The 26,054-nt window shown below is 43.3% G+C and overlaps 1 protein-coding gene across 1 annotated transcript; it reads left to right on the forward strand.

The window, feature by feature from the left end:
• Positions 1 to 81: 81 nt before the first annotated feature.
• UTP18 (UTP18 small subunit processome component) lies at positions 82 to 25,343 on the forward strand. Its single transcript, XM_032785176.2, has 14 exons — positions 82 to 692; positions 2,149 to 2,279; positions 2,465 to 2,560; positions 3,563 to 3,639; positions 3,925 to 4,007; positions 5,166 to 5,291; positions 5,772 to 5,946; positions 6,876 to 6,976; positions 8,728 to 8,818; positions 10,894 to 11,017; positions 13,871 to 14,045; positions 23,394 to 23,536; positions 24,372 to 24,436; positions 25,162 to 25,343. Exons 1-13 carry the CDS (start codon positions 417 to 419, stop codon positions 24,394 to 24,396), a joined length of 1,623 nt encoding a protein of 540 aa, XP_032641067.1. The 5' UTR covers positions 82 to 416; the 3' UTR covers positions 24,397 to 24,436; positions 25,162 to 25,343.
• The last annotated feature ends 711 nt before the right edge of the window (positions 25,344 to 26,054 follow it).

Raw genomic sequence — 26,054 nt, forward strand, 5'->3', positions numbered from 1 at the left:
CCAGGTCTTCAGAGCCTCCTCGCTCGCCGTATCCCTCTGGACGGAACCATTTTGTGGCGAGGGGGTGCGAAGCGCCATGCTAAAAAGAGCCTGGCAATTGACTGGCTCACCTGATTTGCTGCGTCTGAGCCCAGTATTGCTGTCCGGAAGATTAGTCGTTATAAGTGGGATTGGTCCCTTCCGTATGGGCAATAGAATAGTCCGGCCTGGGGGCCTATCACGTGGAAGGGAGGAGGGAGAGAACGGGTCATGTGAGAATGTTTTAAGTGAAGGGGAACCGGATTGAATCACGTGAAAGAGGCGGAGGGGGCTGGTGAGCTAAGAACTTGCTCACGTGGGAGGCAGACCTTTCTGTTTCCGTTTCCGGTTAGCGAGCGGCGCCGCCTGGTTCGGCCATCGGGACGTGAGGCGCTGAGATGGAGCGGGCGGGTTCTGCGGCCGCTAGTCGGAGCCCCGCCCGGAAGCGTGTCCGGGCGCAGAAGAAGCGTGTCGGGGCGCAGAAGAAGCGGCGCCCGGCGCCGCGGACGAAACCACCCAGCGATGGGGGCGAGGAGGCCCGACGCGCCCGGCACCTGGGGATGCTGGCCGGGAAGCCGTTGGTGGAGCGGTGCCTGGAGGAGCTGGTGTTCGGCGGCAGCCAGGATGCTGAGGAAGAGGAACTGCTGCAGCGGTTGCGGGGCCCGGGCAAACAGGTGAGGAGGCCGGGGGGCGGGGAGGGAAGGTGAGGTAAGGTAGGTGCCCGTCCCCTTCCCGTCAGGGAGGAGGCGGCGGGACATTCTCCGTATCCGCCTTGCTTGCCCACCCAGTCCTCCGAGCGAGATCTGGCGCCCGCGTCCTGGCCCCTGCTGCGGCCGCGATGGGGCCCGATGCGCCTCTCGTCGTCTGTTTGCCTAACAGCACGGAGGCAGCGAGGACCCTCTCCCCGGGGGCACCCTCGGCCCTTGCAAGGTTGACACAGCACAGCGCGGCTCCCGTGGAGGTGCTTCTGGCAGGGCATCTCTGTTCCTCAGGCTGGCTACGCTTTCCGCCTGCGTGGAGTAAGTGCGCTGCGCTCTCGGTCCCCAGCACGGGCGCAAATAGCGATGCAGATGGCGAGGCACTGCTTAGGCGAGCAAAGACCACCATAACCCTGTGAGCATGCACCCTAGGGTGCCCAATCAGTGACTCCCCCCACACCCACACACTGCTATTGGTTAGTGGTGTAGTGTTCTGCTGCTTCCCCCAGTTAGAACCTTTCACTGCCATGTGTGACTAGCTACACACCGTACTGTGGACACAGCCAACTTTTCACTGCAGCGCATATCCACATATACCATATGTGCTGCTGTCAACATAGGCAAGACCTGAGCCCTCAGCCGAACTATGAAGGGGAGGGGACAGAGAAGCCCTGAGTAGAATGGGATAGGGAATTGTCTAAAGCTCTTTAAACTTATAGATGATTTTTTTTTCCTGAGTAGTTCTAAGTATAATGTAAAATAGCTTGAGGTTGTGCAGTGGTGACCCCTTTCACACAGCAAGCCTCTGAGTGTGACACCCTCCCCCCCAATAAATTAAAAATACTTTTTTATATATTTAACACCGTTGTAAATGCTGGAGGCAAAGCAGGGTGTGGTGGAGGCTGACAGCTCACGACCCCCCTGTAATAACCTCATGACTCTCTGAGGGGTCCTGACCCCCAGTTTGACTACCTCGGTTGTAGTGGCTATTGATACAGGCATTTGGGTGTAGTGAACATGGGTTTAGAGGCAGAAGCAATTCCCAGATCTAGTGGGGTTAGCCTTTTTTCCCATGGTGCACAGGGCATTAAGAATAAAAGAAATACAGGAATACAGCTGAAACTTACTGAAAAGCTTGTTTAAAGGTGCATCTTATTACACTTCTGGAACCTGTGGGTTTAGGCTAGTCTGTTAGTAGCAAAAGCCAGGCGGCTTTTCTTTTAATGTGTATTTTCTAGTATGAATAAACTGTTCTCTAAACTTACACCTTTTGTGAGAAATAGTGGGGAATGGACTGTGGGAGGGGAGGTAGGTAGGTATCCATCCCGTTCCCATCAGGGAGGGCACTTGGGGGAGGTGATAGATAAATATCAAAGTTGTAAAATTGTTCTATTTGACCAGTGTTTGACCCAATGATATGGATTTTTTTAAGCTTGATGTAGTCACGGGAAATCTTGTAAAAGAGGACTCCAGTGACTCAGAAGTGGAGAATGAAGCAGAAGATAATTTTCCACCATCTAAAAAACCAGCATGGGTGGATGATGAAGACGAAGCCAAGGAAACGTGAGTTAAGCTCTGAAAGTTGTAATGATGGAAACGGGAAAATAGAGGTATTAACTTTTAAGACCTGGAAGAAATACCAAGTTTGCTATTTTAAATGGCTGCTTCTTGAAGACTTAAAGAAAATAAGAGCTGTTAATACACTTTCTGCAAAGCTTTAACATTGAGAATACGATTTTGTTTCCTAGAATTGACATGACCCACCGTTATCGGAAAGATATGATGAAAAGTGATGCAGAGGAGAAGCTTACCAAAGAAAAAGTTCAAAAGAGGCTTCAAGAACAGTAAGAATTGTTAATTGATTATGTTAACATAAATTTACTGCTAACTTTAGTAACATGAGATTAGCTATGCTGTGGTCAAGTGAGTTTTCCCCCTATTAGGAGCATTTAAAATGCCCTTTTCTCCTTTTGACCAAGGAATTTAGGCGAATAACTTAAATTCCTTAAAGCTAGTGTGCCCAACAGCATCAACCATGTTGTTAGGACTTAACAAATAAACAGTATAATGAAAAAAACTACGTTCTTGTTTTGTAATTGTGTTGCTTGTGTCCTTGGGGCAGACAGTCTTGTTTCTGTTTCCTTACCATTATTCAACAGGGTGGAGCAGATAATTTACAAATTTAGGCTTGATAAAATCTGTCATATGTAACTAGATATGTTGCTTCATCAATCAAATGCATCCAGCCCTAGAAGGGGATCATGTTAGCTGTCTTTATGTGCAACAAAACAATTGAGAATAAGGAAAAGAGACTAATAAATCAATTCACATTGCAGTTTAGTCTTTAATAAACAATGTAATCAAGACTTGAATTGTGAACCAAACAGAAGTATTCTGCAAATAGCATAATATTTGTGCTCTTATTGTTGCAAACTTGTGTATGTTACCTTACATTTAAAGACCCTTTTTGTATGCATGTGAACTTAACTATGTAGGCAAGTCTGTGTATAAATTAAGTTTTACATAAATGGCTAAGTATTTTGCTCAGATTTAAAATCATCACTACCCTACTCAAGCATTATAGATGTATATGTCATATGTTTTAGGTTGTTTACAGATTTTTATGTACTGAATTCAGTTAATGGAAGCTAGAGTAGAAAAGATCTGTTAAAAACAGCAGCCAGCATCTTCCTTTGCTGTTTTTATCTGAATGAGGTGATGTGATTGTTGGGATGGTGTTTTAATATCTCCCTATTACTGTGGGGAAAAATTGCTGAAAAATAATTTTTTTGGCAATATGATGGTCATTACGAAAGAATGGGCATATGAAAGTTATTTTCTTTTAGATTTCAGCGAGCTATGGGAGGAGTGCCTTTCTGGGCCCAGAAAGACACAAAGAAAGCCAGAAAAAGTGCAAATGATGGTAAATATATTTAAATACTGTAGAAAAGTATTCAGTTCTTCCAACATGTTCCCATATTTTGTGTGATCTTTCAGAGATTCGTTTGTTGCCTGGCATTTTTCCTATTCTAATTAGAAAACACTGACTGTATGCTAGATACCTGCTGCTTTGTGCTCTCTGTGCTTTTGCTTATGGTTTTGACTTGCAGCTGTGGAGAACATGTAAGATAATGTTAAAGAACATGTATGTGGGGCTGCAAGAACAAATTGTATGTTCAATAAGCAGTTTTAAATCTGTTTTGATTAGATGACAGTGATGAAGATGAGCTGCTCCGCAAGACAGGCAATTTTCTGTCTGCGTCAGAGTCTTTACCAAGAGGCATTTTACAGGTAAAAACTGCCTTCTCATTTCCTTCAAAGTGTTTGAATGTAGTTACTGTTGATCGGCATATACATATTTTATAACACAAGTACCATCATTCTGGTTGGGCAGCAGTTTTTGCCAGTGGTTCTGTTGATGGCTTACTGCACGGTTTCTCAGTTCTTATATCTGTACCCCCGGTTAATCCTCAGTACTCTTCCCTTCCCTCCTCCTACCTTGGGAGACACTGGTATAGGTCGTCTTCATATTTCCCCTCCTGTCTTGCATGCTTTGAGGAGTGGAGTACCCTAAAGTCAACATTAATTATTATTGGCATCTTATTATTTATTCTTATTATTTATTTAGAATATTTTTTTATTACACATTGAAATAAATGAGGCAGTCCACACCTCAGATGTTGTTTCAGGTTCTCTGCAAGCTCTTCAGTCAGTACTCTTGTTTTACACTTTGAAGGTTTTATTTATAATTATAATAACTAGAAACTTACTTTTTAATTGAAATTGAGCAGAACAATTCAGAGAGATTTCTGTACCTCCAGCTGGTCTTTTGGGGGCCCCTGTGTGGTCCACTTCATGTTAGGAAACACTCTCTTACTGAAACAAGTAGTCTGCGTCAGGTTATTAATCATTCCAGATTAGCTGACTGCCAATTTTTAAATTGTAGAAATTGGGTAAACTATTTCCTGACTTTTTTTTTTTTTAAAAGGGCTGCATTTTGCTATTGTATTAATACAAGAACTCATCTCTACCACTGAGGCTATTGTTCATTGTTGTTGCTGTGCTACATTTAAGATTGACAGTCCTTTGTGGCTTGCAAAAGTTGAAGTGGAGGAAAAGCAAAATTAGACTTAATGGAAGGTTAGCTGAAACCTTATTTACAGCTACTCCATAGTGTGCTGTGGATGACACTCTTTTTAATGCACGGAAGTATGAGAACTAACTTCAGAATACCTTTATTCTAGTGTGTGAGATAGGTGATATTCTGCAGTTAAGCAGAATGTTTATAAGGTTAACCCAAGGTCCTTCCTGCACTTCTGGGTTCTACAGGATCAGTGAAACTGAAATCCAATTAAGCCCTGTTTCCGTGAGTTGAGTTGGGGAGGGACATGCAGTTGAATTGGGAACTGATGCCTGCATTTAAACCACATTGGTCCGGTCTTTTTCTAGATGAAAAATTGCTTGGACGCTAATAATGAACGCCCTTCTGATGCTAAACTGAGAACAGTGCAGTTCCATCCTTCTGCACAAGTAGTTATGACTGCTGGACTAGATCGGTCTATATCACTGTTTCAGGTGAGCAGCTTGTGTTCAGTTTATAATATGTGAAATGAACAATGAGTTTGTGGGTCACTTTTAATATGCTTCTAAAGAGTTGGCTATATTAAATATAAAACAAGTTATTGTGCCAAAAATAACTTTAGATAGGATTGTTGCTGGGATCACCTCTCCATGTGTCACCATAGGAATTATGGTTGGCTGAGTTGCTTGGCTGGAGCTGGGGTGGAGTATTCTTAATTGAGGGCCTCTTATCTGGAAACTGTTCTCACCTGTGATCTATTGTACTTTGGCCACATCTGAAATATGGGAAATTTGTTTTCATCAGGCTGCTTAATTTGAAGGTTTCTTTGGGATTGAATGGAGTGATCTGTTGTTTTAAGCTAGTATTGACTACACACTCTTGATTCTTGTACTTACATACAGAAATAGATTTGAAAGACACATTACAAATGAATGTATGAAGGACAAAAACAGCTTTTTTCTGTTTTCTTGAAGGTGGATGGTAAAACTAATCCAAAGATACAGAGTATACATCTGGAAAGCTTTCCAGTCTATAAGGCTCATTTCAGTGCTGATGGAGAACAAGTTATAGCTACTGGTACACGCAGTAAACTGTTCTATGTGTATGACATGATGAGTGGACATATTATTCCTGTAAACCAAATAAGAGGTGAGGTTTTATTGCCATATTCAATGCCTTTTAAGGTCTACAATTATAAACCTTTTGAAAGAAAAACTAAAATGCTTAATGGCACCAGTCCAGATTTACCACAGATCTCAGTCACTTCTGAATGTAGTATATAGTAAGTATACACATGTTGCAATACTTTTAAAAATCTAATTGACACTCTGATTTGTCAATATTCTAAGGAAGCTCTCTGCCAAAATCTTATTTTTAACCCTGAACTCTCTTTTAAAGAATATTCTGGTAGAATAAAACTTGAACACAAATCCCTCTAGTCTGTAAAATAACTCAGTCTGAACTCTTACAAGTTTAGCTATCAGCTGTGTCATGCTTAGGCCAGATGCAATATGAAACTTGTCAAAATATTTAAAGTTTCTCTGCCAGCCAGATGTTGTTAGTTGAAGAGACAGCTCATCCATATAAGAAAAGAGTGTTAAATAGTTGCCTTTGAGATACGGACTTTTCACAGTGAATCTGTATCTTTTTTTTTTCCTTTTAGTAATGTGATCGTTATGCTTGTGTTGAAATTTCTGGATCCCCTCATGAAAGGAAAACTTAGAAAATCTATATTTAGCAAATGTCTTGAAGTGTGTGTTGCGTTGAATGTATTTTATAGCATTAACTCTGACACAAAACATAAATATTAGTGTTCTGAGTGGTACCACACCAGTTTATTGTACTCTGGTTTTCATTCTAGTGAAGTCGTAATTCACATTACCTCATGTTAAATTCTGCACTCAAGTGGTGAGAAAAGCATGTTGATTGGGGACAGTGAACAGTGTCCACTGCTTGATACAGTGAGGACTGAACAGTCACAATGTGCCTATATTTCCTCCCCACCCCCCAAATCAAATGTATGATACACAGTGGTGATCTCATTGGTGTAAATTACAGGTGTTTTTTTTTCTTCCGAGGAATGCAAGATAAATTTATCAGAAAGTTTGAAGTATCTCCAGATGGATCCTTCCTGCTGCTTACTGGGGCCTCAGGTTATCTTCATTTGTTGACAATGAAGGTAGCTGTCTTGTTTATCATTAATAGTGGCTCTCAGCCCCCGGGGTATGTTGTCATGGGATCAAGGAGTTGTGGTTACCCAGAACAGCTAGTCTAAAACATTTCTGTCTCTTTGGAAACCATTAACTCTTGCATCTGCTTAATTTGAAAATACTTCTGTACTTAAAATGAAGAGGTGGACCATTTTTATGATGATATAACTGTTGCTTTAAAAAAAGGATTGTGTGTGGCAGAGGTTTTTCTTAAAACAATTTTGTTCATGGTTGGTAGTGGAACTGGATAACACATGATACTGGTGATGGATATGGAATTTTTCCGCTCTCTTTGAAGTCCCATCCATCTGGTAGTGATAGACTGATTTGCAGTTTCTTAGTGGGAAACAGTATTCATGCCAAAAAAATGCTACCCCAATGGCCCTAATGAGTTGAGTACTTCTTTTGGCAGAGGTACCTAAAAGTGACCAGGTAATGAAGACTGACCTATACTGTCCATTGCAATAACCTGTACTATATGAAGCACATTAGTGGGGCTATGAATAAACTTACACTGCTATTTCGCTCTGCAGATTTCTAGAAGTTTTCATTCTGAGGCCAGCTCTTTCAGTCACATTAAAAACACTAATGCACACTTTTTGGGGAAAAGCACAAAAAATATCCACCTAAAACCTTGTAAATAACAATATGTTGGTGTCAGAAAAATGGGAATGTGGATGAGCTATTTCAGTAGCTCATGGATTTCCATGTCTTATGTTGTGTTGATAATTGTCCTGATACATTTTCTTTTCACTAAGTGAAAAGAAAATGTATCTTGCATAGAATACTATATATTAAACTACAGACTTCATACTGTATTTGGAGCCAGCCAAAAACACATAAAGGAGATGAAATACCCTGTCAAAAATGAGGGTGAAAAAATGAGTAGGCCGTGCATAGGTTTGATTACTTAATATAAGTTAATATATTCATGTTTTAAGAAATATTAATACTTTATGGTATTACAAAATTGAAGAAGAGAGAGTGTTCTTTTCCTTTGTATAGGTATCCTTCCTGCCCTTGACTATCTGACAGTCCTTTCTCAAGAGTGATTACTTTGCCCTTTTGTGGCAGCAAGTTTTGGGGGAGAGAGCAGCAGAGAACAATTGTCTTGAACTTACCTAAAAGCATTTAAAGTTACCCATTTCAGCAGGGAATGTTTTTCTAATGGATTGGAAGCTGCCTTTTAAAATCAACTTACTTCTAATTCACAATATGCAGTAGACCCAGTTGTACTCCCCAGCTGACTACTTACAAACAGTTCTGTTGTGTTCTTCTATAATCGTATGTAGTGCATCATAATGGGAATCGGAAAAGGTCCTAAAGATCATTCATATTGCCTGCGAGGAAAAGATTTATAGAGAATTTTGTCTAAAACATCTGGAATCTTTGGTTAGATGCGATAGCACAAAATAAACTACTCTTATTAACATTCCCCGTGACCCTGATGTGCAACTGTTTCTGTGCAGAGGGACCCTTGTGCCTGTGAAGAGCAAAAGCAGGACTGGAGCCTTAGTTCGTAAAACTGAAGTCCTGCTAGATGCAGGAGGAATCAGATATTCCTTTGATTATACCTACTCTGATACCTCAATATTAGGGTTGATGGGTGGGAGTTCAGGCAATAAAACAGGGATGTATCACTTCCACAAGTGACAAAGATCTGATTTCTCTTGGTCTTCTGAATACATTTTTTAACAAATGTTACTCTTTGTTTTCCTAGACAAAGGAGCTGATCGGCAGCATGAAAATAAATGGAAAGGCTGTTGCATCAGCATTCTCTCCAGATAGCAGCAAAATTTACACACATTCCAGTAAGTCATCTGAGTTTTCTTAAAGAATATTAACTTCAGATTTATGGATTTTATTTGTAGTTGCTTAGGCTGTTAAAGAATGGCAGTTGGAAATGATACCCTTAAACTTCAGACTCCATGTACCTCCCAAGTATGTTTATAAACCCTAACCTACTTTCAGGCATACACTGTCATCTGCCACTGGTGTCTAGACAAGATTACAGGATTGGTGAATACAGGGTAAAATAGCAAGAAGGGAAATAAAAGGAAATTTGTTTGATGGTGAGCAGAATAGAAGGATGACAAGTATTATGTCCAGAATGTTTGACAATCATGTACTGCTTATAGTTTACTGAAACTAGATTTTTCATATCCTGTTGAAGTTGCTTTTTAAAAAAATCATTTATAGGTGAATGCTTATATCATACTCCGTAATATTTAATGGAAATGCTTTACTGGCTTGACACACTTGCTAATACAATTTTGACCACCACAAATTTTTTTGCTATTCCGAAGGTAGAGGTTATGACACATAAGGGGGGGGAGAGAGATTACTGAAATTTACAATATTCAACAATGTTTTCAATGTTCTTTACTCTTTTTTTGAAAGAAACCTTCTAACAAGAAGATGGTATATTCAGCATTGTCCTCTCCTGCTTTGAATCAAACAGCTCATTATTTCTGGTTGAGGATTTATATCTTCACTCTTTACATCTCTGCTGCGTGATGTTATGCTGCTGTTGGCTGTGTAGATTAGAACACAAAACCAAGGGCACTGTACACTACATATGGAATACTGAATTCTGGTCAAGACACTGCCACCTTGCTTTCAGCTTCTCTCACAAATAAGCAAAAATGGTGGTTCCTTAATGACTGGTGATTAACTTTGTAGCTCTTCGTGGGGAAAAAAAGCAAATTTTAGCATTGTTGAATGTTAACTTACACATCCTAGCTATACCAAAGAATTCTGAGCAAAGTGATCTTTTAGTTTTTCTGAACAGGCTGCATAGCATCTCAGGAAACTTGACCTTTATTGCCTCACTGGCATATTGGTTATGGTGCTGGATCAAAGACACATATTTGAAGTATAAAAATCTCTCGGGCTCAGATCTGTCCTTGAAAATATTCCCTCCCAGTGACTTACTGGAATTCAATTCTGGACATGTTTACCCTGACTGTACTGTTGACCTCTATCCACTACTGCATAAATGCCCTGAACATGCAGGCTCAAAAAAAAAAAGAAAAAGAGAGGAATAGTCTTTGAATTGCCTTCAGATGCACGATTGGAGTAATTGGAACTCATAAATTCGTTTTGTTATACTGAAAAAAATAAGTCTTTCTGTGCTGATATGGCCTGTTGGAGAAGCATCTACCTATCCTTGCTTTTTGTACTATTATCCCTTCAAGCTGGTCTTGTCTTTCCCTCAGAAGGAGGGCTTTCTTTAGGCTTAAGTTTATTCAGGCCACTGATGGGCGGTGGCAAGGTCTTTGGCTGTGTTTTGACCATATATTGCATAACACTTGGAAAGAGGAGACATACTCACATGGTTTAATGTTTTGAGGCTTGAATTTAAAACAATACTTGAATATTAGGTAAATCTAGTTCATACCAAATGGGAAGGAGAGTGGCCTAAAATTCTGGCTAGATACAGTTTTACTGGTATCTATGTAGATTCATGCCTTCTTTTGTACAAAAAGTAGTATCAATAGAAGTGAATTGCCATATTAGGCGAAGTTAGTTTTACGTGTTAACTCCTTCATCTTTAACCTAAGAATGTACAAAGAATTGATTTGCAAGTATGAAATCTGAAAGTCAGTCCCAGGTTTTTTTCTTCTCTCTGTCATCTCGTCTCTTCTTCCCTCCCCCCCCCCACCCCCCCCGGGATGTGTGTTTGGTTTTTACCAAGGCTTTTCCTACTATTCTGACAAACTTGGAGACCATAGGTATATCTGGACATGCATGGTTCAGATTTCTCCTAAAGGAGATCTTAAAAGTAAATTTTGATCTTGCCCAATTTTTTCATAGTTATTTAATTGCTACTAGGTTTTATGCACTAGAATTAATTAACAATTACTTTTCTTTTGCTCCTAATTAGATGAGGGTGAAGTTTTCATTTGGGATGTGAAGAGTAGACGCTGTCTAAACAGGTTCACTGATGAAGGATGTTTGCGTGGAACATGTCTTGCTGTATCAAAAAATGGCCAGTACGTGGCATGTGGGTAAGTGATGATAAACTAAACATTTTAAAGTTTTTGAATGTCCTATTTGTTTTCCCTCTGTCATCTTGATGCTCTTGGGTAAACTGTTCATAATGTGGTAAGTACAGGAATAGGACGTAAGACTAGATTTAGATTGTGTACACTGCAAATGCCTCTGTAAGGTCTCCCATGTAGCCACTCTGTGCTTACAGGAGAGAGCTCTCCTGCTGGCATAATTAAACTACCCCTAACGAGCGGCGATAACTATGTCGATGGGAGAGCATCTTTCGCTGACATAGCACTATCCATATTGGTGCATTTGTCTGTGAAACTTTTGTCAGTCAGGGGTGTTTGGTTTTTGTTTTTTTTTCACACCCCTTGTCGACAAAAGCTTTACTGACAAAAGGGCCAGCGTAGACATTGCCTGAGTTTATTGGGTGGAGAGCTGCATGGACTTGCAGTTCTTTCTCATGAACACCTAACCATTGTGTTCCATAGCTATCCATAGTACTGTAATATTACCAAATCTCTCAGTTTTCCTTCCATTCAAGTCAGGTAGCTGTGGGTGAATTGTGATCTCTTAACAAAGATTCTAGTATAGGAATTTTTTTTCTAAATGCCAGGAACCTTTGACTCTTTCTTTCCTGCATATTTTTACTAGTACAGCCACTGTTAATGTGGTCTAACTATAGAACTGTTAAAATGCAAACTGGATTTATGTGACCACTTCATGTTAATAAATGTCAGCTCAAGGTTTGTTTGTTATTAACTTCCTCAATCTCTTCCCAATTCTTTCCTTTCTCTAATAGTTAATTGCTTGTTTGGACCCTTTTTAAAAATAAATATATATAAAAATATAGCACTCATTTGCAAGGAGACCATCAATTTGAAAATTGCACTAATAGCAAATACTCAATTTTTTAAGATAATTCAGTTGAAAGAAGCTGATGGAAAAATGTTTGCTTGGTTGGTGCATTTGCTGGCGCTTCTTGTGCTGTCAGTTTCACTGCTTCCCTGATCAGTCTACCCTTGCTTTAAAAAGATCCTTAAGTAAAATTTCAACAAGGGAGCAAAAAAAACCCATTATAAAATATTTTAAAAGGAATATGAAGAAGCCTGGTACATTAAACTGGAATCTTATTGAAATAATGATTTCAAAGTTTAAAGTTTTTTACAAAAACATTCCTGTATTCTCTTAATCCCCAGCCCAGCAACTAGGGTCTTCCTTTGTTCCTGAGAACTTACTTTCGTTCGGTTTTTAAAGAATTTGAAAGTTTCTGGATCCTATATTTAGTAGGGTGAAATTACCCTGTATCTTGTCTTGCATAAGTTTCTAAAACTACAAATTATTCAATTTGTCTCCTTTATATACTTTTTAATATACATAATTTGTGTTTTTTAATAATTCCTTACTATATCCATTTTAGGTGGAGTGCAGTCTTTAACACAGAACTTCTATAAGTTTTTCTTGTGTCTTTTTATAACTGTTCAGAGGGCTTAATTCTAAGACTAGACAGAATACAAAAATGAAATTTGTTCTTTATAATTGATGTAACCTTCAGACTGTTCATGTCTTTGTTACATACAACTGCACTGTTAAAGACTCATGATTAGTGCTGCATTTGAGTAAACATAGTATTTGGCACTTACTAAAGCATCTGGAGTAGGATATGAGTCTTCACCTCAAATCCTTTTTTAAACTAGTTTATGCTGTAGAAGTAATTACCAATTGATATTATTTGACCTTGATTTGGTTCATCTTGAAGAGACTCACTGGCTCAGTGATGAGATTATTTGAGTAAATGTAGGTTGAACAAAGTGACTTTCCATGAGGAGGAAATCTATAGATGGGTTTCAGTAGCTGGAATAGTGGTAACAGTTTTGTATTATGTATGGAACTGTTGTTGGTTAGAACTGAATACAGTATTCACAGAAAGGGACCATTAGAATTGCAGGGTTCAAAAAAGAGCTAGATGAGTTCATGGAGGATAGGTCCATCAATAGCTATTAGCCAGGATGGGCAGGAATGGTGTCCCTAGCCTCTTTTTTTTTTTTTTTTACCAGAAGCTGAGAACGGGCAACAGGATGGATGACTTGATGATTACCTGTTCTATTGATTCTCTTTGAAGCACCTGGTATTGGCCACATTTGGAAAATGGGGTACTTAGCTAGATGGACCTCTGATCTGACTCTGTGTGGCCATTTTTATTTAAGGGTACATTTTACTACTTCAGATGTGATCTAAACCTGAACATACATCTTTTTAAATGAGTAACCAGAAAATAATGTTTAACATTTGTCAGTTGTATGACACATTTATCGTAGCCTGCTCCAGATGAGACTTGCTGAACACAAAATAAGTGTCCAGAATTGTGACATGTAAAGCGAGTAACCATTTGGAAACTAGTAGTTCAGAATGTTTAGTTATTTAATATAGCCTTGAATTTAGAATACTTCATCTTTACTGGTATTACTTCTAGGTTACAATACTTAGCCTTTTATAAAAGGCTATTACACAATCTGTGCAGTGTCTTCTATCGATAACCAGGCCAGAAGGGACCATTATCATCATGTAGTCTGACCTCAGAACCTGGAATTGAACTAGGGACCTCCAGAGCTGAAAGCATTGATCTCTTCAGCTTGAACTAAGGTCCCAGGCTCACATTTGAGAGTTAATGCTTTGTTTAGCTATTACTGTGAATATTAGTAAATATTCAGTTAGGGGGGAAAATATGGTTTAGATTTACTTGAATGGTATATGTAGATATGAAACTGCTTCAGATATAATCTAAAATTATGTCACAACCTGAGACTGTTTGTTTCTTTTCCACATGATCTTTTTGAATAGACTATCAATTATTTCCCTCTCTCTAGCTCCTGTTCGGGAGTTGTGAATGTGTATACCCACGATGTTTGCCTCAGAGAAACCAATCCTAAACCAGTTAAAGCCATAATGAACTTGGTTACAGCTGCTACATCTTTGACCTTCAATCCTACCACAGAAATTTTGGCAGTGGCCTCCAGTGCAGCAGATGATGCAGTCAGGCTGGTAAGTCAAGCCTTTATTCTTTTCAGTGAAGGTTTGCTGTGATGCAAATACCCAAATAGAACGGGGTAATGGCATAGGGAGGTGATTTTATTGTTAACAGCAGTATACACCTGCGCCAGCCTCATTCTGCTATCTGATACTAGGCCTATGGAAAACGAGGTTACTTACCTCTGTAACTGTTGTTCTTCGAGATGTGTTGCTCATATCCATTCCATTTAGGTGTGTGCGCACCGCGTGCACAGCCGTCGGAGAAACTTTTCTACCCTAGCAACACTCGGCGGGTCGGCTGGGCGCCCCCTGGAGTGGCGCCACCACGGCGCCGCATAGAATACCCAGCCGACCCAGCCACCCTTCGGTTCCTCTTGCCGGCTACTCCAACAGTGGGAAGGAGGGTGGTGTGGAAATGGATATGAGCAACACATCTCGAAGAACAACAGTTACAGAGGTAAGTAACCTCGTTTTCTTCTTCAAGTGGTTTGCTCATATGCATTCCATTTAGGTGGAATTCCAAGCCTTACCTAGGCGGAGGGGTCGGAGTGAGACGCGGCAGTCTGGAGTACAGCCGCCCAAAGGCTGCATCGTCCGAGACTGCTGGACCAACGCATAGTGCGTGGCGAAAGTGTGGACCGATGACCAGGTCGCAGCACGGCAAATCTTCTGGATGGGCACGTGCGCCAAGTAGGCTGCTGAGGAAGCTTGAGCCCTCGTGGAATCGCCGTGAGGTGTCCGAGGGGAACCTGAGCTTGCTCGTAGCACGTGCGAAATACAAGGCCCTGACCCAGGAGGAATCCTCTGGGAGGAGATTGGCAGACCTTTCATTCGCTCTGCCAACCGCGACAAAGAGCTGCGGAGACCTTCGGAAGGGCTTGGTTCTTTCCACATAGAAAGCCAGTGGCTCTACGCACATCCAAGGTGTGTAGCTGCTGTTCCTCGCAGCAAGCATTGTGGTTCAGGAAGAAACCGGGAGAAAAGATGTCCTGGCAAGCGTGGAAGGCAGACACCACCTTAGGGAGGAAAGCAGGATGAGGTCGCAGTTGCACCTTGTCTTTATGAAAGACGGTGTACGGAGGATCGGACAGCGAAGGCTCTGATCTCCGAGACCCGACGCGGTGAGTGATTGCCACAAGAAGACCGCTTCCACGAGAGGTAGAGAAGCGGGGCAAGTTGCCAGCGGTTCGAAGGGCGGCAACATAAGTCTGTTAAGACCAAGTTGAGGTCCCAGAGGGGCTGGGTGACGAGTGGGGGGATAAGTACGGTCCAGACCCTTCATGAAGCGAGGGACTACCGGGTGAGAGAAACACCGAGCAGCCACCATCTCCCGGATGGAAGGTGGATATTGCCGTCAGGCTGCAACCTTAAGAGAGGAAGTCACTAGGCCCTCCTGCTTAAGGTGCCAGAGGTAGTCTAGGATCGTCAGGATTGGACGCCTGTAAGGGGGAAACATCGTGGGATGCACACCAGGCTGTGAAGCACTTCCACTTGGTCACATACTTCTGCGAGTGGAAGGTTTTCTGCTATGGAGGAGAATGCGCTGCACCGGACCGGAGCAGCGCAATTCCTCAGCATTCAGCCAGTGCAGGAGCCACGCCGTGAGGTGGAGGGATCGCAGATCCGGATGAAAGTCTCCCATGGTCCTGTGTGATGAGGTCCGGGACACTGGGAGGGGAATTGGAGCGGCTACTGACAGGTCCAGGGGAGGTGTGTACCAGGCTTGCCTGGGCCACGCCGGCGCTATTAAGATGAGCTGCGCCTTGTCTCTGCGACCTTGAGCAAGACCCTGTGTATCAGAGGAAAACGGAGGGAAGGCATATAGTAGCGGTGGCTCCAAGGCAGGAGAAACGCGTCCGTTATCGACCCGGGGAGAGGCCTGGAATGAGCAGAACTCCTGGCACTTCCTGTTCGAGCAGGAGCGAAGAGGTCTACGAGGGGAAAGCCCCACTCTGGAAAACGGAGTAAATGACGTTCGATCTGATCGACCACTCGTGGCAGAGGAAGGACCTGCTCAGCCGATCCGCCAGGTGTTCCGACTCCGGGCAGAAAGGATGCTACTAGATCCACCGGAGGGCTATACAGAAGTCCCATAGTTGAATGGCTTCTTGACACCAGGGGAGACGAGCGAGTACCCCCCCTGCCTGTTGATTGTAGTACGATGGCCGTTGTGTTGTCCGTAAATACGAAACCAAACGGCCACGAAGATGCTGCTGAACGTCTGACAGGCGAGACGAACGGCCCGTAGCTCCCGTATGTTGTTGTAAGGGTGAGCTCGTCGGCAGACCAACGGCCCTGGGTCCGTAGCGACCTAGGTGGGCCCCAGCCGAGGGATGACGCATCCGTCGTTAGGTTAGTGATGGTTGCTGCGGATGAAGGATCCCTGCACAACCTGAGACTGGTCCAGCCACCAGTCTGGACGGACGGAGAGGACCGGAGGGATGTGAGCAGCACGTCAGGGAGTCCCTGCTCGGACGGAAGACCGAGTGAAGCCACGTTGAAAGGGCCGCATGCGTAGCCTCGCATATTGGTGACATGGGTGCATGCGGCCATATGCCCCAGCAGAGCGAGGCAGTTGCAAGCTGAGGTCAGACGAGCTTGCTTGCAAGTGCCGGACGAGTGAGACGAGCGCTAGGAGCGCGCTTGAGGCAAGTAGGCTCTGGCAAGGGAGGAGTCCCAGTGTCGCTCCTATGAAGTCCAGTCTCTCTGCGTCGGCTTGGAAGTGGACTTCCTCGCATTGAGGAGGATCCCCAAACGGACAAAGAGGTCCTTGATTACTGAGACGCGCTGATGGACTTGGGCATGCGAGGCGCGCCCTGATGAGCCAGTCGTCCAGGTATGGGAAGACATGTATCTGCTGCTTGCGAAGGTGCGCGGCGACGACGGCCATGCATTTTGTGAAGACCCTCGGGCAGTAGACAGGCCAAAGGGGAGGACAGCAAACTGAAAGTGGTGCTGTCTGACCGTGAACGAAGGTACTTCCTGTGCGGCGGGAAAATGGCTGTGTGGAAGTACGCGTCCTTCATGTCGAGAGCGGCGTACCAGTCTCCAGATCCAAGGACGGGATAATGGTTCCCAGGGAGACCGTGCGGAACTTCAACTTGCGTACCACTTGTTGAGTCCCCGCAGATCTAGAATTGGTCGGAGGCCTCCCTTGGATTTGGGAATGAGAAAATAACGGGAGTAATACCCTTCCCCTCTCGGTAGCGGAACTTCCTCTACGGCTCCTGCAGTGAGGAGGGATTGCACCTCTGCCAGAGGATTTGCTCGTGAGAGGGGTCCCTGAAGAGGGACCGGGAAGGGGGCGGAAAGGCGGGATGAAGCAAACTGGAGGTGGTATCCTTGCTTCACCGTGCGCAGCACCCACTGATTGGAAGTAATCTGCGACCACGCCGGAAGGAAGTAGGAAAGGTGGTTGGAAAGGGGGGAAGAGGATCCTGAAGAGGAGTCTGGTACGCCATCCCCGGGCGTACCTTCAAAAGCTGCTCTTGGCCCCTGATGTGGTTTTAGTGGGGCCTTGAGACTGGGCCGTGTGGGGCCAGACTGGCGTCTTCGCCCCCCCGCCGACCCGCCTCCTGGTAAATCCTGCCGTGTTCGAGGCGGGAAGTACGGGCAGCAGGCTTGGGGCCTAAATGGTCTCCGTTGAGCCACGGGGGGTGTGCATCCGAGCGACTTTAAGGTGACCTTGCCGTCTTTCAGCTTTGAAGGTGAGGGTCTGTCTTATCGGAAAACAACCCCGGCCCTCAAAGGGTAAGTCCTGCAATGTGGTCTGCAGTACTGGTGGTAAGGTGGAGGCCTGGAGCCAGGAAATCCGTCTCAGCGTAATTCCGGAGGCTACAGTCCTAGCAGCCGAGTCGGCCGCGTCCAGGGCAGCTTGGAGGGAGGTCCTGCCGATCTTCTTGCCCTCCTCCACAAAGGCTGCGAACTCCTGGCGTGAGGTCCGGGGGCAGCAACTCTGTTAAAGCGGCTAATCTCCGACCAGGTGTTAAAGCCGTATCGCGCCTAAGAGGGCCTTGCATTGGCGACTCGGAGCTGTAAGGCGCCTGCGAATAGACTTTACGGCCTAGAAGGTCCATGCGCCTACCCTTTAGATTTGGTGCCGGCGCCTGTTGACCATTGGCGCTCCCTCTCGGTTAACTGAATTGGACAACTAACGAGGAGGGGGGGTGGTGGACGTACAGGTGTTCATAACCCTTGAGAGCACCATATATCTGCGCTCCACGCCTTTTGCCGTCGGTGGATGGATGCTGGAGACTGCCACAAGTGTATCAGTAGTCGCCTGTATAGTTTAATGAATGGGAGGGCTATGCCGCTTGGGGCATCGGCAGCCAGAATAGTGACTACCGGATCGTCGACCTCCGCCACTTCCTCACCGGGAGGTCTATGTTAAGGGCCACCCGGCGAAGGAGGTTCTGGTGGGCTGCCAAGTCGATCACGGGGCCCGAGGAAGAGGAGCCGCCCCGGCCTCATTGGGGAGAAGAGGAGGAGGATACGCCCCGGACAAGAGGGTCCTGGCAGGACTCGTCCCTGTGGGATCCTGCTGTAAGACTCCGGGAGTGCAGAGATGAATGGCATGATCCTCTGCGTCTTCCGAGAGGACGGTATTGGTAGCCTCTGGTGCCCGACGTTGTGGAGCAGGTGCAGGGCCGGAACCAAGGGAGCACCCTGGCCTGATGGTAAGCCCAGAGTGTCCACATGGCCCATTGCTGCTGCGCGGCGGATCGTGGAGCGACTGTCCTGGAAGAGTCCCACGGGAAGTCAACGTCTCCCGTCCCGGCTATAGCTGCTACCTGCCCTGGAGGAAGCAGACTCTTGACCGGACGGCCACGATGGCCGCGAAGGTGGGCACCGACGTGCAATGACCTGGCAGAACCGGAGTCTTGGAGACCGGTGGCGAGCCTGGTGGCGAGATTCTGCTCCGGGATATCGCCTGCGTGGAGTGGTTGCGGAGCTCGACTGGTGCTGCGAATAGCGCGGACGGGGACAAGTTTGCGTGACCGGCGCCGCGCGGTGAGCGGTGCCGAGGCGAGTGTTGCGGAGGCGAACGGGAGCGGTGCCGCGAGAACGGTGCCGCGATTGGGAGCGTGCCGCGATTGGGAGCGGCGAGGAGACCGAGATCTGGAGCAGTTGACCTGAGCAGTGACAGAGGGCGGGCCGAGAAAAAGGCGCTTGCCCTTGGAGAGGGTCAAACGGACTGGTGGTACCGGAGGTACATGAGGTGCCGGCTCCGTGATAGCAATCAGGTCTCGTGCCGCCGAAAATGTCTCGGTGTGGAAGGCAACGCCAGCTCGACCGCTTCTCGGCGCCGGACTCGACGGCCTGCGCGGGGCTGGAGTCAACGGGCCGGATCTGACGAGCAGTCTTAGCCTTCGGGGCGGCTGCAGGAGGGTCCGCCCCAGGCTTAGCCGACGTCGACCTCGGAGAGAGGGAGCGGCGCGGAGTTGCCTTCGAGCGTCGCGTGCTGCCGTGCTGAGGAGCCTTACCGGACGTGGACGGTGCCGGAGGAGCAGTCTCATCCGCTTGCTGGCTCGTACTCGTGCTGTGTCAACGCCGCCTCCATGAGAGCTGCCGGAGTCTAAGTTCCCTCCTTCTGGGTACGCGGCTGAATGCCTTACAAATGGGGTACTTAGACGCTAAGTGCGACTCCCCAGGCATTTTGAGGCAGGAGTCGTGGGGATCTCCTGTCGGCATTGGCCTATTACAGGCTGAACATTGCTTAAATCCCGGCGAGCCAGGCATGGCTTCGGTACCGGGCGCGGGGCAGGGGAAGAGCCCCCGGCCCCGCGAAAACTACTAACAAATACACTAACACTATTACTTCAACTATAACTAATTAACTATGTAAACGAAACGATTAACTAACAAAGAACAGCGATAAGCGAGTAGCTAGGGAAGAATGTGGAGGTCAGGCAACTGCACTCCACTGTTCCAAACCGACACGGGCGGTAAGAAGGAACTGAAGGGTGGCCGGGTCGGCTGGGGTATTTATGCAGCGCCGTGGTGGCGCCACTCCAGAGGGCGCCCAGCCGACCCGCCGAGTGTTGCTAGGGTAGAAAAGTTTCTCCGACGGCTGTGCACGCGGCGCGCACACACCTAAATGGAATGCATATGAGCAACCACTCGAAGAAGAACAAAGACCCTAACCTTTTTTTTTTTTTTTTTTTTTTTTTTCCCCCCTTTGTACTGTTCTAGTGCCATGGGGCCCTAACCCCAGTTTCCTTTGCACTGTGCAAATACGTAACTTAAAAGATGGTCTCTGCCTTGAAGAGCCTTACCTAACCTTGATATCTGGTTCACTCCAGTGCCTTCTGGAAACCCTTTTTCATTCCTCTTTGATCAGCCCTACTTGGTTGATCTAAACACTAAGGGTAACAGTCTGCTAAATACACAGTAGTAGTAATTTAGACTTAATTGTTAGCCTTTTAATGCGGCCTTTTAATGCAGCCTTTAGTTGTAGCAGTCTCTTCATTATGGATTTTCTTCTCTAGCTCTTTGAGGATTTTGGTTCTTCCTTTATCCTCTTTCTCTCTAGCCAGTAATAGAGCTGTCCATTGATAAATTGGAATAAAAATTACTTTTAAAAATAGGATTTCCCCACACTCAGAAAAATAAAATGGAATTAAATTAAGCAGTATCCAATGATTAAATGGAAGATATAGTAACACACCCCCACATATAGTCCTCATGTTCTTGTAATTACTCGCCAGCTGGGAAGGTTGAACTGAATTCAAACTGAGAACTTAGTGCAGCTCCTGGCTGGCATGGAGATAAGGCTGAAAGCAAAGCTCAGCTACCTTCCTTTCTCCGTGCTGCTATTATCTGTTTTAGGCAAATAGGGTGATACTAATGTATATTTTCTTAACTGTAGTAGTTTGAGAGGCTATTGAAATTAGTGTAAACTCAATATTGAAAGATGTAGTTTAGTCTATTGGTTTTGGTTCTGCATATCAGAGATCCTCCACAGTAAAGCTGAGGCAAGATTACATGATTTGTATTCATTAGATTAGTACTGTGGTAGTAGTCAAATCACATTATTGCTTAATGATGCTAAACCTGTGATTTCTAATGAAAAGAAACCAGACACAGTGTCATTAGAATGCTTGACTGGAAGAAAATTAGAGGTGAGCTGACTGGTTTCAGTGTATAAAACGACTTGACTTAGGACAGTTTTATCACATAACAAAGCTATGAAAGATAAACTCAAGATAATGAGATGCACTACACTGATTAGAGAACAAGCAGTATAATTTAAATGCACGTATGTTGCAATGTTGAGGGGAAAATTCTGCTGAAATACTGGTCCATTAAATCTGTGTAGTAGTATATTATTACGGATAAGTGAGCACCTAAAATATCTCTTAATCTGTTTCAAATACAGGACATTTGCTGTTGTAACAAGATGACAGCTTGAATTAGTACCTGAGCTGTCAGGGTCTCCTTAGGATTAGTTCTAGACTAGTTATAATTTAATTCTCAAAACAAGGAGAAGCTTCTGAAGTCAAGATAAACTGAAAACAAATGATTCTACCAGAACAAAAATCTGAACTCAGATTGGGTGGGGTAAAAAGTGAGAGATCTTCAGAAATTTATGCTAATGCTTTGTTAACTAGACTTTCTGTTTGATAGATAGGCCTTTAAAGATGGAAGGAAAGAGGAAATATTTTATCTCCTTATTTTCTGTGCATTTTATAAAGAGCTCTTAAAGACTTCAGCTGAGGTTCCTTACTCTGAGGCATGCCTGTCCTTATTTTTGTACCAGACCACCTTACCACAGATGACATCCACAGAAAGGGCTTTTTTTCTATGGTTATGCAAGTGCTGGTGGATTACCAGGGCTGCTTCACTGATCTGTTGACTAACCAGGAAGGGTGCGTGATACTCATTTCCTTAAGAACACAGGACTATTCAGAAAGGTATAAGCAGGGGTTTCCTTTCCCGACTGGCTGATTCAGGGGTGCTGGAACAATTTGTACAGTGGAGGTGCTGAGAGCCATTGAACCAAACTGTAAACACTGTATGTTGTAGAAACCTCTTTAAGCCAGGGGGTGCACAAGTACCTTTAGTTCCAGCACCTGTGGGCAGATTACCTTTGGCAATGTTGAAATGCCAGTAGTGATCCTAGGGGACCCAGTCTACCCCTTGCATTCCTGGCTCATTAAGCTGTACATTGGCCACCTCAACAGCACCAAGGAAAGATTCACCTTCCACCTCAGCAGCTGCAGAATGACAATTGAATGTACTTTTGGTAGATTGAAGAGGCACTGGCATTTGTTCACTCACACAATGGAATCTCTGAGAAAATATCCCCATGTTTTTAACTGCGTGATGTGATACCTGTGAAGCAGAGGGGTGGGCTGAGAGGGGAAATGGCTGCTGGTAGCCTCCAGGTTGAGTAACCATCCTGCGTAGTCTCAAGTACATGTCTGATTAATTTGAAGCCTTTCGTTCAGTTACTGGAAGGCAGGCAGAAAGATGACTTTTTTTTTCTTCCTAATCCACAGCCTTGGCGTTGATGTTGGATTTCTGTTAATCTAACCTTTCCCAAACCTCTTAAATCCTCAAAATGACTGCCTCTGTAGTGGCTCATCAATATCCCAAGCTACAGCAGAATGAAATTGAGCTAATTTCTTGTTTGTTTTACTGCTGCTTCCTTATTCCCAACAGGCAGCAGACTTGGGAGGACAATATTATAGAATATCACTTAAGCTTCAAAATGTGATTCTCTGTGTGTTTCTTCCTGAGCATACAGGCTAGAAATGTAACTTCAATAATAAAAGCTTAGTTTCTATACAGGCTGATGGCACTTGCTAAGTAATACTTTTTAGTATTTAGTGTTACTGAACAGTAACAATTATCTGGCTTTCATTTCAACAGTGTAAGGTGGTTTCAACATTCTAGTGAATCAGCTTTTGTCAAAGAAATATGTCTATATGAAGCTCTTTAAAGTGCTACTTTCTTAAAATTGAGTCAATTAAATATTCATGCTTTATTACGGGCTTTAAATGTACCTTAAGTGTTACATTATTTTGAGTTGCTGAATAATGTTAAATTAGTTAATAGAAACAAATTCTACAGTCTTCTCCAAAGTATTAGTCCTGGTGCTCGGAATCATTTTAAAGTAACCATTATACATTTTTTTCTCCAAATAAACTCAACGTGCAATAAAAGGATGTCCTGGAAATTTAATGCTGGTATGAAAATGAAATGAAATGAAATCCTCTGAAAATAGTCTTTTAAAGTGGATACATTGAGGTATCCTATTAACTTCTTAAACTGTGTTTTCTAATTTTATTTTTATTTTTTTGAAACTGCATGGATTGTGGAAACTTACAATAGTTAACTATATACTTCTCTTAATAGGTACATATTCCTTCACTTACTGTGTTCTCAAACTTCCCAGTGTTCAGAAGAAAGCTCATTTATCTTGCTCAGACTATGGACTTTTCTCCCAGAAGTGGTTTTTTTTCCATAGGAAATAACAAAGGCACAGCTTTGTTGTATAGGTATGTATTAAATTAGCCTCCTTAACTTTTTTTTGTTTGAAACCTTTAACTGTATTTAAGGTGGGGAATTTAGATGGCTGCAGAGACTGGTATGGTAAGGATAGTCTTTGATATCTAGGGCACTAGCTCTAATTGGAGACTCAAGTAAATTAGCTTTTATGGAATGTATCAAGTATATACAGTGGTTGACAAAACATAAGATAACATTTCAAGTTCCAAAGAGCAAATCTTGTGGTCATTTCAATAGAATATGAAATGAGTTTAGTCCCCATATAACTCAAATGTCCATACCAAAAAGCACAGTCATAGTTGTTTCAGCGGAGGCCAAGGACTGAACAAGGCAGATTGAATTGTTCTAACCTTTGAGGCACAAGTTTAAAAACTCCTCTCTATTTAAAGCTTAATAACTAGAGATTAAAAATCTCACTCTGTAAATTAGACTTGACACAAGTTGACAGGTGGTGTTTTGGGGGCAGTTATGAGGATAAGATTTTAAAACTGAGACTGCAAAAAAAAAAAAAAAAAAAAAAAAAAAAGTCTTGTCACTTCCTCCTTTAATATGAATTTGGTAACAGTATGTCTGTGTTGATTCTTCATGTGCATCTATTCCCTGAGCTGTTAACATTTGAAAAATATACTTTGTACAGTCCTGCAAACTACCCTGATATGTGGTGTAACAAGGATCTCGTAATATATACTGTATAGGAAAATGTTTGGGATTATACATGAGAATACCTAATGTTTCCAGACACACTAGTAACAAAAGTTGTCTGCCTCCTACAGTAACACTTGTAAGGTTGTTTGTTTGGTTTAAGTGCTTAACTTTTTGTTTCAGGTTGAAACATTATTCCGATTTCTAAGAGAGATGGTATGAGGAAAGCTACTTTGAATCACACAAGTGTAAGTGATTTTGGGTCAGCTGTCAATAGCATAATTCTGGGGAAACAGAAGTTTTGATATCACTCCTCTTCCCTTAATTAAAACTTCACCTTAGTGTGTTGGGGGGGAATATGGGAGGCATTTCATATTTCTGTGTAATTCAAGTCACCATGATATGTGTGTACTTGAGGGCAGGATTTAATGATCGTTCGCCAAATTGTTGCTAAGCAGGTTCCAATCTCTGCTGCTCTGCTAATGGATCTCTAGTCAACATACTACCCCATCAGTCATTAATTTCTTGTCACCTTTCTTACAAATAAGACCCTGCTCTAATGTAGTAAATATTCTGGCCTCAATATTATCAAACAGTAGAATAGTTACACTGCAGGCTTCAGTGGGGAGACACACAAATTGGTTTACAGGTGGCATAGCTTGATTTGATGATTGACTGATTTAGGTGTGTCCAGAAAAGAAGTTTAATTTAGACAGCCTGTGTGGTATTTATGCTTTTTAATTTTTTTATATAAAAGATATACGATACAGTCTCATCATATTCTGTTACACATCAGCTGGGTGGCTTCCACCAGTAACCCAGGACTATAGATCACTGAACCCAAATGCCTGGAACAGTGCAAACGGAACAATGGCACAGACTTCATATGTAAATGTCAAACCAATATTCGCTTTCTGTGGCGTCTAACGTTTTGCAGATACTAATGTCTTCCTTTGTACTGTTCTCTCCCCAGATGCTGTAATCTTCAGTTACAAGCATGCTGATTTTAAAAAAAGCAACACAAACTGCTAATTTTTAAAATACTTTTGTATGTTTTCTGAAAGTTTTATGAAACTACATAAGTTCCAATGTTGTGCTTGTTTGATGGCTTTTGTGAGTATTGTGTTGCTTAATAAAAGCACCTGATAACATATTTCCGGACGAGTCTTTCAACTTTTTTGGGGGGTAAATTAGTGTTCTTGGAAGTAAGTAGGATTTGAATGGCTGGTGTGCTAATCCCACTGTGTGAGCTATCCCTTAGTTATTCTAGGAATATCAACTATTGCAGTGCCAGAGACGAGCTCAACACATTGAATTTTAGCCAGCTTAGTATATTAAGCATTTAAGATATTTTCCAAGCCATTGGAACCTAAGTTGGCCTTACGGTCCTAAAAATACATCTCTTATAAGAAACTAATTGTACATCTGAATTTTATCTTAAACTTTTTAACTATGAAACTTTTCAGACGTGAGTCAACTAGCAGGGATAATGTATAGATGCCGATGCTTCATCACTGGAAGCCAAATATACAGCATCTCTAATTTCACTCCTTCAGTAGAGTCATAGACTAAAGAACAAAGGTGAACAGATGTCTATTCCTGCATAATTGTAGTGATCTGTGATCACTAAGTATTAGCTAACAATTTTTTTCAGTGGATCAAGGAAGTCTTTTAAATACAATTGTCCACTTTACAGAAGGAAAAATTCTAACCTAACCTCTTTTGAGCCAGTGCACATTAGAGATCAAGGACTCTTTCACTTTACTTAGGTAACAAATCAGTTAGCCATAGAATAGCTCTAGTTACCAAAGCAATTCGTAGCTATGGAATCACTGTTAAGCCTCCACTGAAGGTGGAAGTACAAAA

Source organism: Chelonoidis abingdonii, chromosome 13, assembly GCF_003597395.2.
Source record: "Chelonoidis abingdonii isolate Lonesome George chromosome 13, CheloAbing_2.0, whole genome shotgun sequence".
NCBI lineage: Eukaryota > Metazoa > Chordata > Testudines > Testudinidae > Chelonoidis > Chelonoidis abingdonii.